Source organism: Leptodactylus fuscus, chromosome 1 (genome assembly GCF_031893055.1).
Source record: "Leptodactylus fuscus isolate aLepFus1 chromosome 1, aLepFus1.hap2, whole genome shotgun sequence".
Lineage (NCBI taxonomy): Eukaryota > Metazoa > Chordata > Amphibia > Anura > Leptodactylidae > Leptodactylus > Leptodactylus fuscus.
In genome coordinates, this window is record NC_134265.1 from 82,812,982 (window position 1) to 82,828,421 (window position 15,440).

General features: G+C 45.4%; 1 protein-coding gene across 2 annotated transcripts in view; it reads right to left on the minus strand.

The window, feature by feature from the left end:
- Nucleotides 1-1,375: 1,375 nt before the first annotated feature.
- Nucleotides 1,376-15,440, minus strand: part of C1H5orf63 (chromosome 1 C5orf63 homolog) — a 53,161-nt gene continuing 39,096 nt past the window's right edge. For both annotated transcript variants that reach the window (XM_075272548.1, XM_075272557.1), the window contains exon 4: nucleotides 1,376-1,690. In XM_075272548.1, coding sequence (XP_075128649.1) covers nucleotides 1,514-1,690 — 177 coding nt within the window. In that variant the 3' untranslated portion in view covers nucleotides 1,376-1,513. The remainder of the gene's footprint in view (nucleotides 1,691-15,440) is intronic.

Consider the following 15,440-nt stretch of genomic DNA (forward strand, 5'->3'; position numbering starts at 1 on the left):
CACCTGACCCCGTTCTCTGCTTTGTGGGTCTCCGTCTTCTGTCTGAGAAACCCTGAGAGGAGACGGAAACACGTCAGTCAGTGTCCGCCTTCTGGTCTATGCGGCTAAACCGTTTTTTCTAACCGGACACAAAGTCCTGCATGTCCGACTTTGTGTGTGGTTAAAAAAAAACAAACAAAAAACACTTTCGCTGCGGAGACCAAAAGACGCTCATGGGAAGACACTTTGCAAACCCATTCAAATGAACACGTTTGAAAACTGACCGCCGGTTTCGGTCTCCTGTCCAGTTTCTCGGGCAGAAAACGGAAACTTGTAAAGCGGAGACCGGGCGCAAGTGTGAACCCACCCTCATATGTATGTACGGAACTTATTGAGGTCTGTATTTAATTCTTTACGTTCTGAGAGGATTCTGTCTCTATATACATCTATATATATTCTGTCTCATTACCTCTATATACATTACATCTTTATATGTCATCCAGATGTAAGATAAGATCTGTATTATGGATCTCTTTCTCAGGGAGACTACAGCAATCATATGGCATTCTATAAAGAATACTATGGAAATTACTGCCTAAGGAAGTGTATAATAGTGCCCGACCACCAGACAAAGATCCTACCAACCTAGTATTCATTGCAATGAAAAGGATCTAAAATGTATCTCTTAATATAAATAAAAAAGTGAATGTCTATACAAATGTGAAAAATAAGCACCTGTAGTGTGCTGTGCGTCCTGGTCTCAGTATATGGGTAATATCCAGTAGTTATAGCACTGTGAGAAACACCTATAGATTCCTGCAGAGATGTAGTCATTTTAAAATTTCTGCTGGACACCAGTCTTAATAAAGGCCCTGACTGGCGCAAGGCCCCAGCATCATAATAAATCAGGTACGTCCGCCCGCCAGACTAGAGATCTAAGACCAGTTAGGCTGGTGTGGATTTCCTTTGTAAATCATGTCAGAAAACTAGCATTATAATAAATGTGTTGGGGGAGAGGTGGTGAGCGAGGGATAAGAGCGAGCCAAATGTGCACTACAAGATCACCCATCTATGCCAGAAAATTAGTATAGCTGGGATAACAAATTTGTCCTATTGCGTTGCAGGCTGTGGTATAATGTAGGAAAGTAAATTTTGTTTCAGTTTTCCCAAAATCCACAAGTGAAGAAAACAGATCTTAAATCTGCAAGTGTGAATGTGCCTTTACTATTATTTCATTTGTTTTTTTGGACATCTATGGGTGCAGTGGATGAAGTAAAAACAATAAAGGTATCATCAGCCTTTATCAGGACAGGTTGACTATTTTTTGGGTTTACACCGATCACACTGACCACAATGCAATCTCTTAAAATAATTTTATTTGCATTTTTTTTCCCATACATTTGAATCATTCAGCTGCACCACTGCAGACCGGAAAATCTATTATTACCTACATTCAGTCCAATGTTTATTGCCCAATTATTAGAGAACACAGACAGATGTGATGTCTTCACGTTATATAGAAATATGTTCCACGTCATCTAACCGCATCTTCGTGTTCCAGCTTGCTAAGGTATCTCTCCAATTTCTTAATATTTACTCTGTGCATCATAAGGAACTGTCCATTAAGGTGAAACACAGGAATATCATGTTTATAGCGGTCATACCAAGCCGTGTTCTCTGGAAGTGTGATGTCCACTTGTTCTAGAACAAACTGAAAAAGAAAGGAAATGAACAACATAAGCCACAAACGTCATTCTTAACGTAAAATGTAAGTAATCCTGTTATACAGGTATATAAGTGCAGGGACCTAACTGAATGACATCACAATGATCAAAATGTGTTATTCTACCCATTCATTTCACTTTGTTAGGAGGTCATCATTAGAGTTTGACCAATTAGCTCTGATAAATCAACAAGAATACATTTTTATTTTAATTTCTTAAAATGACTTTATATACAGCATTAGCTTTATAATAGCACAACCCCATTATGTAAGCACAATACAAATAAAGATTTCAACTACACCACTGTCAGAATATGTAGTACAGAACATTGTCAAAAAGTTGCACGTACAAAAAAAAAAAAAAAAAAGTTGTAGAGCTTCCCCCTGACCCTATATAAAGGACCCTTGGCCAAGAGTTGATTTTGCTTGGAGAAGTTGACAACATTTGATCATTCTGCCCACAGCATCCATCAAAAGGGGTATTTTAATTTTAAAGGGAGTCTGTCAACAGGAAAGTCAGTATCTAACTAACGGTACCTGGCAGAGCGTCTTCTACACATTCCAAAAATGTATTTTTTATTCTGCATCGCAACTCCATCTTCATGAAAATCAGTGTTTTATTCTTATACAAATTAGATGAAAAGGGCTTTCGGGTGTTTCTTCTCCTCATTGCCACTCAGCTTCGCCACCAACTGCTCGATTGGCTTCTACTACTTTGTCTGCAGTTAGGGGGTTATCTAGAACAGAGAGTGAAGCCCTTGCAGGAGAAAAAAATCCTCTAAGGCCGGGGCCCTACGGGCCGGAAAAATCGCGACGTTTTACAGTATCTGCAAAGTGGATGGGATTCATGCAAACCCCATGCCTACTTTACGTTTAAAAACGCAGCGCGAACACGCTGCGATTGCCAAAACCGACACGGTTTTGGAAATTGCAGCATGTCAATAATATCAAGGGAAATGCTGGCGGCTTCCCCGTAGTTATAATGGTAACAAAGTTTGCGGAAGAAAACTCTGTGAACTTTCTGTTCAACGCACTGCGTGCAGAACTGCAATGCGTCCCATGGGGCCTTAGCCTAAAAATAGTAATAACACACTGATTTTCATGAAACCGGAGTTGCAATGCAGAATAAAATATACATTTTTGGAGAGTGCAGAAACCACTGTTGTTTTGATACTGATTCTTCTGCTAACAGACTCTATGGCATATCCATATCCCCTAGCCCAGACTGGTTCTGAAGCATCTGCGAGCATAGAGGTAGCCACACGTGCAGTCTTTTATAGGAATTCCAAAGACAGGCAGTGGATGGAAATTTTTATCTTATTTCATTTATGGTATATTCATAAGATAAGATGAGAATGGCGCTATGAGATAAATGGCTTTACTATCAATCATTGCTGTATGTGCTGATGTAACTTGGTATTTTTTATTTTTTTTATTTCATTTGGATCGCCTATTAAACTTAGATTTGACTGTCCTGCCATTACATACCACTATCTATCTGTGATCCTAGAATCATTGCTGTTTGCGCTGCTGTAACATGTTTTATTATTTGAAATACTTTTACCATTCAATTCGATGGCTTGTTACACTGAAATTTGTCTGTCCTGCCGCTTTCAGTCAGTGATCCTGCTTCCTGCAGATAACTGTTGTGTGTAGTTTCTCATCTGACTAACTTGTACCATCTGTACCACCCATTAAGATCTATCTACTCAAGTGAAATACAATAGATATTTATAGATATAAGGGCCATATTGTTTACAATGATAAGATTGAGAGAACAGATTCTGTACAAGGATATGCTCACTCAAGATCTATCATTCTATCATATCAGGAGTAACTTCTATTGCCACAGCAAATACACACATGGAGACGTACAGAACTCAGTACCCTATATATGCTGTGCTAGGAAATAACGGAGAATATCTAAGCAAACAATATAATTAGATTCCTGAACTCACTACAGTCAGCCTCTCTTATTCATACCAAATAGTATATGCACACATATCAGTTAAGGTCGACAGAAACAAAATAGTATATGCACACATATTGGTTAAGGTCAACAGAATTTGATCGGTGGGGTCCAACACCAAGCCCCTGCCCCAATCAGCTGATCTGGCTGCCTCTGGGCACTGAATGCTGTAGAGATGTGTCAATCCAGAAGAAGCTAGGCCTAAAGCTGAAGTACTTTGTTGTCTCTGCTATACAGTGGATGGGGTTGAGGCTTGTGCCTATTATCTGAATAGAAGTAGAGCTTCTTGTGGCTCCTTACATCTCTATAACTTCCAATGCCTGGAGGCAGCTGGATCTGCTGATCAGTGTGAGGCCTGGGTATCATCCCCCCACTGATAACATATTTTATCCTTTGGATAAATCATCTATATCAGGGGTAGGGAACATACGGCTCTCCAGCTGTTGCAAAACTACAACTCCCAGCATGCATACTTGCCCTGCTGTTCTTGGAACTCCCATGGAAGTGAATGGAGCATGCTGGGAGTTGTAGTTTCACAGCAGCTGGAGAGCCGAAGGTTCCCTACCCCTGATCTATATGAAAAAAAAACCTGGGGGTGGAAAATCCTTTTAAATAAATTGTGATAATGTTTTGACCCAATTTTATCCACCACCATGTGTGAATATACCCGGTTAGTGTTGAGCGAGTAGTATTCAATCAAATTCCTTGCCGGCATAGGAATGTGTGTAATCGGCCGAACACCAAGGGTTTATACGCATCGAATAGTTGAAGTGTTTAACCCCTTGCGGATTACAGGCATTCCTATGCCGGCGAGGTATTCGATCGAATACTATTCGCTCAACACTATACCCTATAACAGTGATGGCGAACCTTTTAGAGACCGAGTGCCCAAACTGCAACCCAAAACCCACAAAATTTTCGCGGAGTGCCAACACGACAATATAGACTTAATACTATGCGGATCCACAATTGCGGACAGTTACTGACCAAAAATTACAGTCATGTGGGGCTTTACAGAGCTTTCAATAATACAAACAACGTTGTACTGAAATGTAAAGGTCTCGGCATTTGGTACTTTGAACAATTAATTTTCACTATTTACATCGCACAGGATCTGTTTTATAGTTACCGTGTAATATTCTTACATCCTGTACTAATATCACGTCTGCTATAAAACAGATACTGTGTGATATAAATAGTGAGGGGACCCCAGACAGTATTATATGCTCTGCAGTGGGCCCACCACACAATATTATATTCTCCACAGTACCACAGTAGCCCCCCAGTGTTATGTGCTCCGCAGTAGGTGTCCCCCCCCCCACAGGATTATATGCTCCACAGTGGCATCCACACACAGTATTGTGTGCTTATAAATAGCCCCCCCCCCAGTATTATATGCTCTTTAGTACACCCCCCAGTATTATAAGCCACCCCAGTATTATAAGCCCCCCAGTATTATACACTCCCCCCAGTATTATAAGCCCCCTCAGTATTATACACTCCCCCCAGTATTATAAGCCCCCCAGTATTATACACTCCCCCCAGTATTATAAGCCCCCTCAGTATTATACACTCCCCCCAGTATTATAAGCCCCCTCAGTATTATACACTCCCCCCAGTATTATACACCCCACCCAGTATTATAAGCCCCCCCAGTATTATACACTCCCCCCCAGTATCATACACCCCACCAAGTATTATAAGCGCTCCCCCCAACATCATATACACAGTGAGCCACTCTCATACTCACCCCTGAAGAGCCGCCGACATCCACCTTCTTGTCACTGGCGGCGCTGATGATGTCATCGCGCCCGCGTCGGGGCAGAGGTCAAACTCTGCAGCCAGTGTAGGCCGCGGTCGCGCGATCCGCGGCCTACCCTGACAGCTTTTCAGCTGTATGTGCATTTGCACATACAACTGAAGGCAGTGATCGCTCATCAACGGGGAATCCTGTACCGGATTCCCTGTTGGTGAGCGATCCGGGCGACCGCACGCGTGCCAGCATGGAGGGCTCTGCGTGCCCTCTCTGGCACGCGTGCCATAGGTTCGCCATCACTGCCCTATAACATCAATGATTCCATTATCTCACAGCAACAATAACTAGGCCTTACATTTAATGATGCTGAATTTTATTGTAATCCTCAAATACTACTTCACATATTTCATTTTATATGATACACCGAAGGATTCAGCAGAATTACTAAATAGTATTTCCATGCTAAATGATGTGAAAGCTCTCTGCATACTTTATTGTGCACCGCTGTGTGCTGAAAGGAGACAAATGCCTGTAAATAGGAGCTTCAGTCTTGTTAAATATTTCATTTAGCTTTCTAAGAGCGAAGAAGGACACAAAGTGCAGAATTACAGGTCAAATGGTCCTGACAAACACATTTAGAGGAAACCGAGGGTACATAAATACTTCAGTAACAAGGAGTAAGCAAAACCGCTGTGCATTTCAGGGTACTAGCCAGCACCTCAAACATGGAGCCTATTGTTAGATCAAATACTAATCTGTAACAAAACTCATTACTAAACTTCAAAGAGAAACCTGGAGGAATGTGTGGAGAAACTGCTGCAAAGTGTGAATGTTTTTAGAAATAGAAGCATTACGAGTTTATTTTGTCAATTAACAAAATAAAGTGAATGAAGAAAAGATCAATATTATATTATATAAAAATCGATATCAACATTATTTAGGTTTTTCTCTCCTGTTCTTTAGTTCATTATGTGGCTTCTAGCAATTTTGCAATTTTCCCACCTACAAGAAATGAAGAGTTCTGTAAATTTTACCATAAGTACACTTCAACTGTGAGAAATACAATCTAAAAAAATAATAAAAAGAATTCAGAAAATCACATTGTATGATTTTTAAATAATTTTATTGTATGAAATAAGTATTTGATACAATAGTAAAACAGAACTTAATATTTGGTACAGAAACCTTTGCTTGCAATTACAGAGGTCAGATGTTTCCTGTAATTTTTGACCAATATTTCACATACTGCAGCAGGGATTTTGGCCCGTTCCTCAGGTTTCGGGGCTGTTGTTGAGCTACACTGAGTTTTAGCTCCCTCCAAAGATTTTCAATTGGGTTTAGGATTAGAGACTGGCTAGGCCACTGCAGGATCTTGAAATACTACTTACGGAGCCACTCCTTAGTTGCCCTAGCTGTCTTTTTCAGGTCATTGTCATGCTGGAAGACAAAGCCACGATCCATCTTCAATGCTCTTACTGAGGGAAGGAGGTTGTTGGCCAAAATCTCGCGATACATGGCCCCATTCATTCTCCCTTCAGTACGGTGCAGTCATCCTGTCCCCTTTGCAGAAAAGCACCCTTCAAAGTATGAGTTTTCCACACTCATGCTTCATGATTTGGACAATGTTCTTAAGGTTTGTAGTCGTCTTTCTTCTTTGCTGAAACATGGTGAGTGAAGTTGACACCATAAAGTTCTATTTTGGTCTCATGACCTACTCCCATGTATCCTCTGGTTCATCCAGATGGTTATTGGTGAACTTCAAATGGGCCTGGACATGTGCTGGTTTGAGCAGTGGGACCTTGGGTGCCCGGCAGGATTTTAATTTTAGTATGTTACTAACAGTAATCTTGGAGACTGTGGTCTCAGTTCTCTTCAGGTCATTGACCAGATCCTCTGTATAGTTCTGGGCCAAGTCTCGATCTTTCTCAGAATCATCCTGACAATCATCTTGTGTTCCTTCCATCTTCCAATAATTGGCAACATATTGTCCTGTAGCCCATCCTAGCCTTGTGCAGATCAACAATTCTGTCCCTGGTGTCCTTAGACAGCTCCTTGGTCTTGGCTATGGTGGAAAGGCTGGAGTGTGATTGTGTGTGTGTGTGTACAGGTGTCTATTATATAGGTAATGAGTGCAGAGTAGGAAAAACTAACAGGTCTGCAAAAGCCAGAATTCTTGCTGGTTGATATGTGATCTAATCCTTATTTCATTCAATAAAATGCAAATAAATTATTTAAAAATCACACAATGTGATTTTCTGGATTTTTTTTTTTTCAGATTTTGTGTAGTGTACCTACAATAAAAATTACAGACCTGTCCATTCTTCATAGGTGGGAAAACTTGCAAAATTGCCAGTGTATCAAATACTTATTTTCCCCACTGTAAATAGGTCATCAGTATGAAAAATAACTGGTGGAGGAAAACCCCTTTAAATAAATTCTGATGCTGTTTAGATGCTGTTTTATCTACTCCTCCTTAACTATGTGTGAACATATTGTATCACATCAATGACGCCATTGACATAAGAGCTAGATTTCAGCTTCTGGCACACATACCATCCAAGATGTGCAAACATTAGGAGGCAAACACATTTTAATATTGGTGGATCTAAATAAATGAGCCTCAGTAGGTATTGCAAATCCTGTATAGTGGAGCACGGAGGTTTCACAGCTGTACTAAGCAGCACTACAGACTCCGAGCACAGGGCTCTGTCTTGTACCATTGATAAGGGCTGCTTCCTGACATTGCAGTCCTTATCAAATCTGTTACAGTCAACTCTGAACGTTTAACACCATGTGTGTACTATCTGACAAACCAAAAAGTCGAAAATGTGCACTGCTTGTAAAATAAAAGCTGTTCGCTAACATTGTTTAGTGTCTCATAATAGGATTTCACTGGGAGCCCATGAAATAACAGTGCAGAAGATGGGGAGGCCACCTGGAGAGTCAGCTGTGTGGAATACGAGCAGAGCCAGGATATCCATTATAGATGAGAGAGTTAAATACTAACAGTATAGTCTGGAGTCTGCAGTCTTATTTGTGTCTGTGATACAAACTGTCTGCTTCACATACACTATAAAAGATTGATGGTTGCAAACACAATTATAGAAGACAAAGACGAGGTAAAGTCCTGCTTAGAATGGGGGGGGGGGGAATGAACATTTTGTGAGTGATAACGCTGCTATAACTGCAGTTGTGCACGGCTTCTGTGTTTGATCAAACATGCAGAAACAACATGTGACAGATTAATCTGCTGCACAACATGTGCCAGATGGAGGTCAGGGACAGGGACAGGTTTTTCTATACACACCTTGATTGAAGGGCTGTTTGACTGTGGATAGATACGGAGAGTAGACAGGTATCCACCTGACACAGCAGGCAACTAGGTACTGGCAGACCACTCAGCGTGTGGCATACAATCTCATACAGATAAATGTTAGCAGTTTTGGATTTACATTGATTTCTTACAGCTTTGTTTATCAAAAGATAAACAAAGAAAGCAACAAATGTCAAGGAAAATAAAAAAAATATATTAAAATGGAACCTTGCAAATAAAATGTAACAGTAACCATTGCTAAAATGAACCGGTATAGGTAATGCAGCCGTTGTAAGAATGTGAGAACAAATAAAGGGTTAACAAATAATATCAGAACTTTAAAAATAAATAAATAGAGATGAGCGAACAGTAAAATGTTTGAGGTTCGATATTCGTTTCGAGTAGCCCCTCAATATTCGACTACTCGAATCGAATATCGAACCCTATTATAGTCTATGGGGGGGAAATGCTCGTTTCAGGGATAGGCAACATTCGATCAAATTATACTTACCAAGTCCACGAGTGAGGGTCGGGCTGGATCCTCCGAGAAATCTTCTCCGTGCAGCGTCCCCGCGGCATCTTCCAGCTCTGAATTTACTCTGCCAGGCATTGGGCCTGGGCAGAGCCGACTGCGCATGTCCAAACTACAAGCAGATGCCTGGCAGAGTGAATTCAGAGCCGGAAGACGCCGTGGGGAAGCTGCACGGAGAAGACTTCTAAAGGTAGGAGAAGAACCAGCGTTGACTGGCCGACTGTATAGCATTCGGTTCTGCTGGTTCTGCATCGAACTTTTCCATTCGAATAGCGAGTACTACTCGCTCATCTCTATAAATAAATAATAAAGAAGGAAAAAGGGAGAAGGAAGCAGGATATGAGAAGTAGAAGTTAGCAAAATGAGGCAGGGGAGGTGAAAGGTTCTCAACCCCCTCAAGTTCATTTGGCGGGTGGACTTATGTCTGAAGATAACACACCCATTGGATCTAAATTGTACTGGTTCTGCCAGTTATAAGCAACTAATAATAAGTGAATTTACATCACCATCATGCACGTGGTTGTATATTATGATTAGCCATAGTATTCATAGAAGGGCACCCAAGTGCTTGGGCATTTATAATACTATATCTCAGTTTGTCTCCAATTTAGTACAATATATACTTATACAGGTTGCCCATAAATTCAAAAGAAAAAAAATCTTGGTTTGCTCCATTAGATCCAGTAATTCTGGGAAAAACTGCTCTGAACCTTCAGCACCCCATTGCATATTGCACCTTTTATAAAGTAGCAGCTGCTTGCAGCCGAAATCCCAACCACATGTGACTGCCAATGATTACATGGTTATTCACTATAAAGGGTACCAGGCAACACTCTCATAAGCATCTTAGACAAGGTGCAAGTTCATAAAAGGGGACTGACAACAATCCCCCCAAAAATGTCCAGTAGAAAAAAATATGCAACAGCACACTATACTATACACACTATACTTTAATACCTGCTTAATGTGTATTTTATTATGTCACATATCATCCACAACTCATCACTTATAAGTGAAACCTCTATACGGGTTCATCCAAAAATAATTACCGATTATTTCCTGTATATGTGCAATATTATGGGTTACGTAAACCCTTTATCAGACATGAGGTATTAGACGTGGCGAGAGCCCATGAAGGCGGAGAACAAACTCCTGTTTACTCTGCCTCCAGGCTTGCTTGGCTACATGATCCTCACTGGTCATGAGAAACAGGGCCCTGTGCCCCCCATGTTTGAATGGAAAAGCAGATGCACATTTCCATCTCCACTTTATTGATCACTAAGGAGCTGACAATGATAGCCAAGCTGAATGAAACTGCACCAGACATGTACATCCATCTCTCCATTCACACAGAGACAAGGGAGAGGGGACAGAAGGAGGTGTTTCATGATCAATGGTCCCAGAGATAACAGAATTGTCTCTAAGGGAGCGTTCACACTACTGTCATTGTCCGACAGGTAGTGTCCGCTGCTAATGTCCGTTCAAAATCTTGCACGGACATTAGCAGCGGACACTAGCTGTGTCTGTGACATTTTTCATTCATTTAAATGGTGATCGGGTGCGTCGTTTTACACTCCGTGCCTGTCCTTAAAGGGGTTGTCCCATCACAAGGATCCCATCTATACTGCTGGTTAATGTAGATGTAAGACTTTTCCTAAATACATTGCTTCAGCAAAACTGCTTTGTCTGTCCACTATCTTACTTTATTCAATTTTTTGTGGCCACAACCCTGACTTAGCTGCTCCTGAGTCAAATGATGTATCTGCTGCTCTCAGGGGGGAGGGAGGAGGGGCTAAGTGCAGGGAGCGAGCCTGTGTATCTAGCTATTCCTGTGTCTACACCACATGACCTAGCTTCCTGTTAGCAGATAGGGGAGAGGAGCTGCTTTCCCCCTACGCCCAACAGCAGCACAACTGGGGTATTCCTGCCCCTATGAGCTGTTAGGACAGGTGGAATTTTTAATTACCTAACAGCTTTTGACCTCTATAAGAGGCCGGAAGACCTGCTCCTCTCTTGTGTTTTTTTCTGTCCTGTGGGACAGGACAGGTGATCAGGGGGGGAGCAGGTGTTCTGACCTCCTATAGGGGTCCACTACTCTCCCCCACCGGTACCTGACAGCAGAAGATCTTTTTCTGGACATCCTCTTTTTTCAGCAGAGGTCCCCTTCTCCCGGCGGGGACCCTGCCGGCTCGTGCACGCTCCTGTCCGACTGGGGCGCCGGGTCGGGGCTTTCCCGTAGGAACGCTAGACCTAGGAACCTTTCTCAGGTTCCTCCGGTCCGCCGTCTAACAGGGTCCGCCGCACATGCGCAGTGCGCGGGTCTCGCGGCGGACGGGAAGAGAACAACCCCTAGACACGAGCATTGCACGGTAGTTCGGGAGGGGGGTCCCCCGGTCCTGGGGACCATACCTGGGTCAGATCCCCCTCCCCCTGTCTTCTCCCCTCCCTTTTTTTCATGAGATTCTGGCTCCGTTGTAGCCCCTACCCCTTGGGCGGGGCTCCGGGCAAAACCCCGCCCCCTGGCCTATTTAAGTCCCCTTAGAGCTTCAGTTAGTGCTTGTCGCTCCGGTTGCAAGCACATCAGTTGGTGAAGCTCCCTGGTCAATTTCTGTGCTGTCTTCATTGACTAAGGTTTGGTGGACATGGCCGGGGGGGGGAGGGAGGTTGGAGAGTTGCATCTCTGAGTGCAGTAAGTAGTTAGTGTATCCCTTTTCTTCCTCCTCAGAATGTCTTCTTCTTCCTCCACTGTTCCGCCTAGAAGGAAGGCTACTTCCAAAAGGAAGCGTCTGGCGTGCGCTTCTTGTAGAGTGCCGCTGCCTGATGACTCCCAATATCGCTTCTGTCAGGGGTGCAGGGCCCCCTCTGTTGAAACAACTCCCATGCGAGAGATGGTGTCCTGGGTGAAGGGGTACGTCCAGGACTCCATGAAAAGAATGGAAGCCGTCTCCCTGGCCAAGAGGCCACGGCTGGATTGCGAATTGTCCCTGCCGCCTCTGGAAAAGCTGCGCCTCAGGGATGTGGAGTCGTCTTCTAGTACGGAGGAGGAGAAGGAGATTTTTCCCCTGGACAAAATGTCCAGAGTATTCAAGACCCTAAGAATCAGAGACCGGGAAGGCGGGGAAGGCTCTAGCCGTAGGTCTCGTACCCTCTTCGGAGATGCTCCGCCTGATGGAGGGCGAATGGAGGCACCCGGAGAGATCCTTTGCGCCATCCACACGCTTCAAGGCACTTTTTCCCGTCTCTGAGAGTCAACTAAAGGCGTGGGGTCCCCCGCCAAAGGTGGACGTCGCCGTGGCCAAGTTATCAAGGCGCTCCATCCTTCCATCAGAGGATGGCTTGGGCCTCAGGGACCCCATGGATCGCCGAGTCGAAGGATCTTTGAGGCGTGTATATTCGTCCGCCTCTGCCCAGGCCTCTTTGGGCATGGTCGCGAATGAGGTAGCAACTGGCTTACGCGCAGAACTGTCATCCCTGGCCAAGGACATCGATTCCGGCGTGGATCGTGATGATCTCCTCGCGGCAGTGTCCGACATCACGCTGTTGGTGGATCACCTGACAGAAGCTACCCATTTTCAGACCCGTCTGGCGGCTAGATCCATGGCACTGGCTACTGTGGCTCGCCGACCCCTATGGCTGAAGCCCTGGAAGGCTGACCTTACTTCCAAAAATAGCCTCTGTGGTCTCCCCTTTGAGCCCGGACGGCTGTTCGGAAGGGAGCTCGACCACATCATGGAAGGCTGGGCCGACTCTAAGAGCAAGAATCTGCCACAGCCCCTTGAAGGTCGGAGTACCTCCTTTCGAGGAAGAGGCACTCGAAGAGGCACCAGAGGCCAGCGGCGATCCGGGAAAGGAAGAGGTCGGGGCTCATCTCGTGGCCGTAAGAATGCCCCCTTCTAATCCCCTCTCAGTACACCCCCCCTTCCTACTCCCCCCCCCTCGGGTGGGCGGTCGTCTTTCCCACTATGTGGAGGCCTGGCGGCAGAATATTCGGGACCCCTGGGTCATCCAGATGATCCAGGAAGGTTATAAAATTAATTTTGTTTCCCAGCCACCAGAGAAGATGGTAAGAACCCGCCCTCTTCAGGGCCCCAAACAACTTCATCTGGAGAGATTGATTCAGGAGTACGTGGACAAGGCCGCGCTAGAGATGGTTCCTCGCGCAGAACAAGGCACAGGCGTCTACTCTCCAGTCTTCTTGGTCCCCAAGCCATCAGGCGAGTGGCGTATGATCATCGATCTCAGGTATCTGAATCACTTCATCCGCAGGCTGCGGTTTCGCATGGAAACCATAAGGTCAGTACTACCTTTCATGCACCCTGGAGATCACTTCGTCACTCTGGACCTGAAGGACGCCTACCTCCACGTACCCATCTTTCTGGCACACCGAAAGTTCCTAAGGATTGCCGTAGATATACAGGGGAAAGAGGCGCACTTCCAGTTCGCAGCCCTCCCGTTCGGCATATCCTCCGCCCCCCACACCTTCACAAAGGTCATAGCTCCGGTCACTGCCGCCCTGCGCCTTCAAGGCATATTCATAGTCCCGTACCTGGACGACTGGCTTCTGAAGGCTCATTCAAAGGAGGTTCTTACCACGCAGGTGCAGACCGTCGTAGCTCTACTAGACAAGCTGGGGTGGCTGGTAAACTGGCAGAAGTCAGTGATGGTGCCATCAACACGAGTTCAGTTCCTGGGACTTATTCTAGACTCTCTCAACATGACGGTCACTCTACCCTCTCCTCGCAAAAGGAAAATTGTTCGGGCGTCACATCATTTGTCTTCCACACGGAAGGTCACCATCAGGACGGCGATGAAGGTCCTCGGATTGATGTCCGCTGCCCTAGATGCAGTTCCTTGGGCCCTATGGCATATGCGCCCTCTACAGAACGAGATCTTGAGAGTCTGGAATCACAGTCCTTCAGGTTTACAGAAGCCAATCCAGTTAACCATCAGCACCCGGCAAACCTTGCCCTGGTGGACCCATCTGCGAGATGGGAAGTCCTCGGTCCAGCCCGCCTGGACCCTGTTGACTACAGATGCCTCCCTCACAGGCTGGGGAGCTCATCTGGGGGAGACCCCGGTTCAAGGTACATGGAATCAGCGGGAGAGGACGCACTCATCCAACTGGCGCGAGCTTACTGCAGTTCATCGAGCCCTTCTGTCATTTGCACCACTTCTACGAGGGAAAGCGGTCAAAGTAAGATCAGACAATCTGACGACAGTCCACTATATCAACAAGCAGGGAGGAACCAGGTCCCCCTCGCTCATGCAAGTCACCAACCTGATCTTCTCCTGGGCAGAACGAAACCTCTCCCAGCTGGCCGCGGTACATATCCAGGGCCGCCTGAACATCCTAGCGGATCAACTCAGCAGAGGCCAGCCGACCGCAGGCGAATGGTCCCTGAACCAGGACATCTTCCACTACCTGACCAGGAGGTGGGGTCTCCCCGAGGTGGATCTGATGGCCACCCAACACAATGCCAAAGTAGAAAGGTTTTGCTCCCTGTACCGGGAAGACAACCCTTTGGCTGTGGATGCCCTGTCAATACCATGGAGGTTCGAACTGGCATACGTGTTCCCTCCCATCCCGATGATACCGAAGGTATTGGCGAAACTCAGGCAGGACCAGACTTCGGCAATAGTGATCATGCCGTTCTGGCCAAAAAGGGCATGGTTCACCGACCTTATCCTTATGAGTCGGGGGAACTACTGGAGGCTTCCACCAGTCAGGAACCTGGTGTCACTGAACAGTCGGCCGTGCCTGGGCCTAGACAAATTCAACCTCACTGCCTGGAGGCTAACCGCACCATACGTGCAGACAGAGGATTGTCCCAGGGAGTGCTAAGTACCTTAGCCCATTCAAGAGCAGAGGCAACCAATCAGAGCTACCAAAGGATCGCCCGGATATTCCGAGATTGGTGTACAGGCAGCCACCGCGATCCAGACAGAGATGCAGTCCTAGAGTTCTTACAGAACGGCTTGGAGAGAGGACTAGCACCTGCCACCCTCAAGGTTCAAGTGTCAGCTCTATCTGCTCTCCTGGAGACACGGTTATCACAAGATCCTCTTGTCAAACAGTTCCTTAGGGAGGCTGCCAGGCTCCGCCCCCAGGTACGGCCCCCTGTCCCCAGGTGGGACCTGGCCGCAGTTCTACAAGGGCTATGTGCGCCC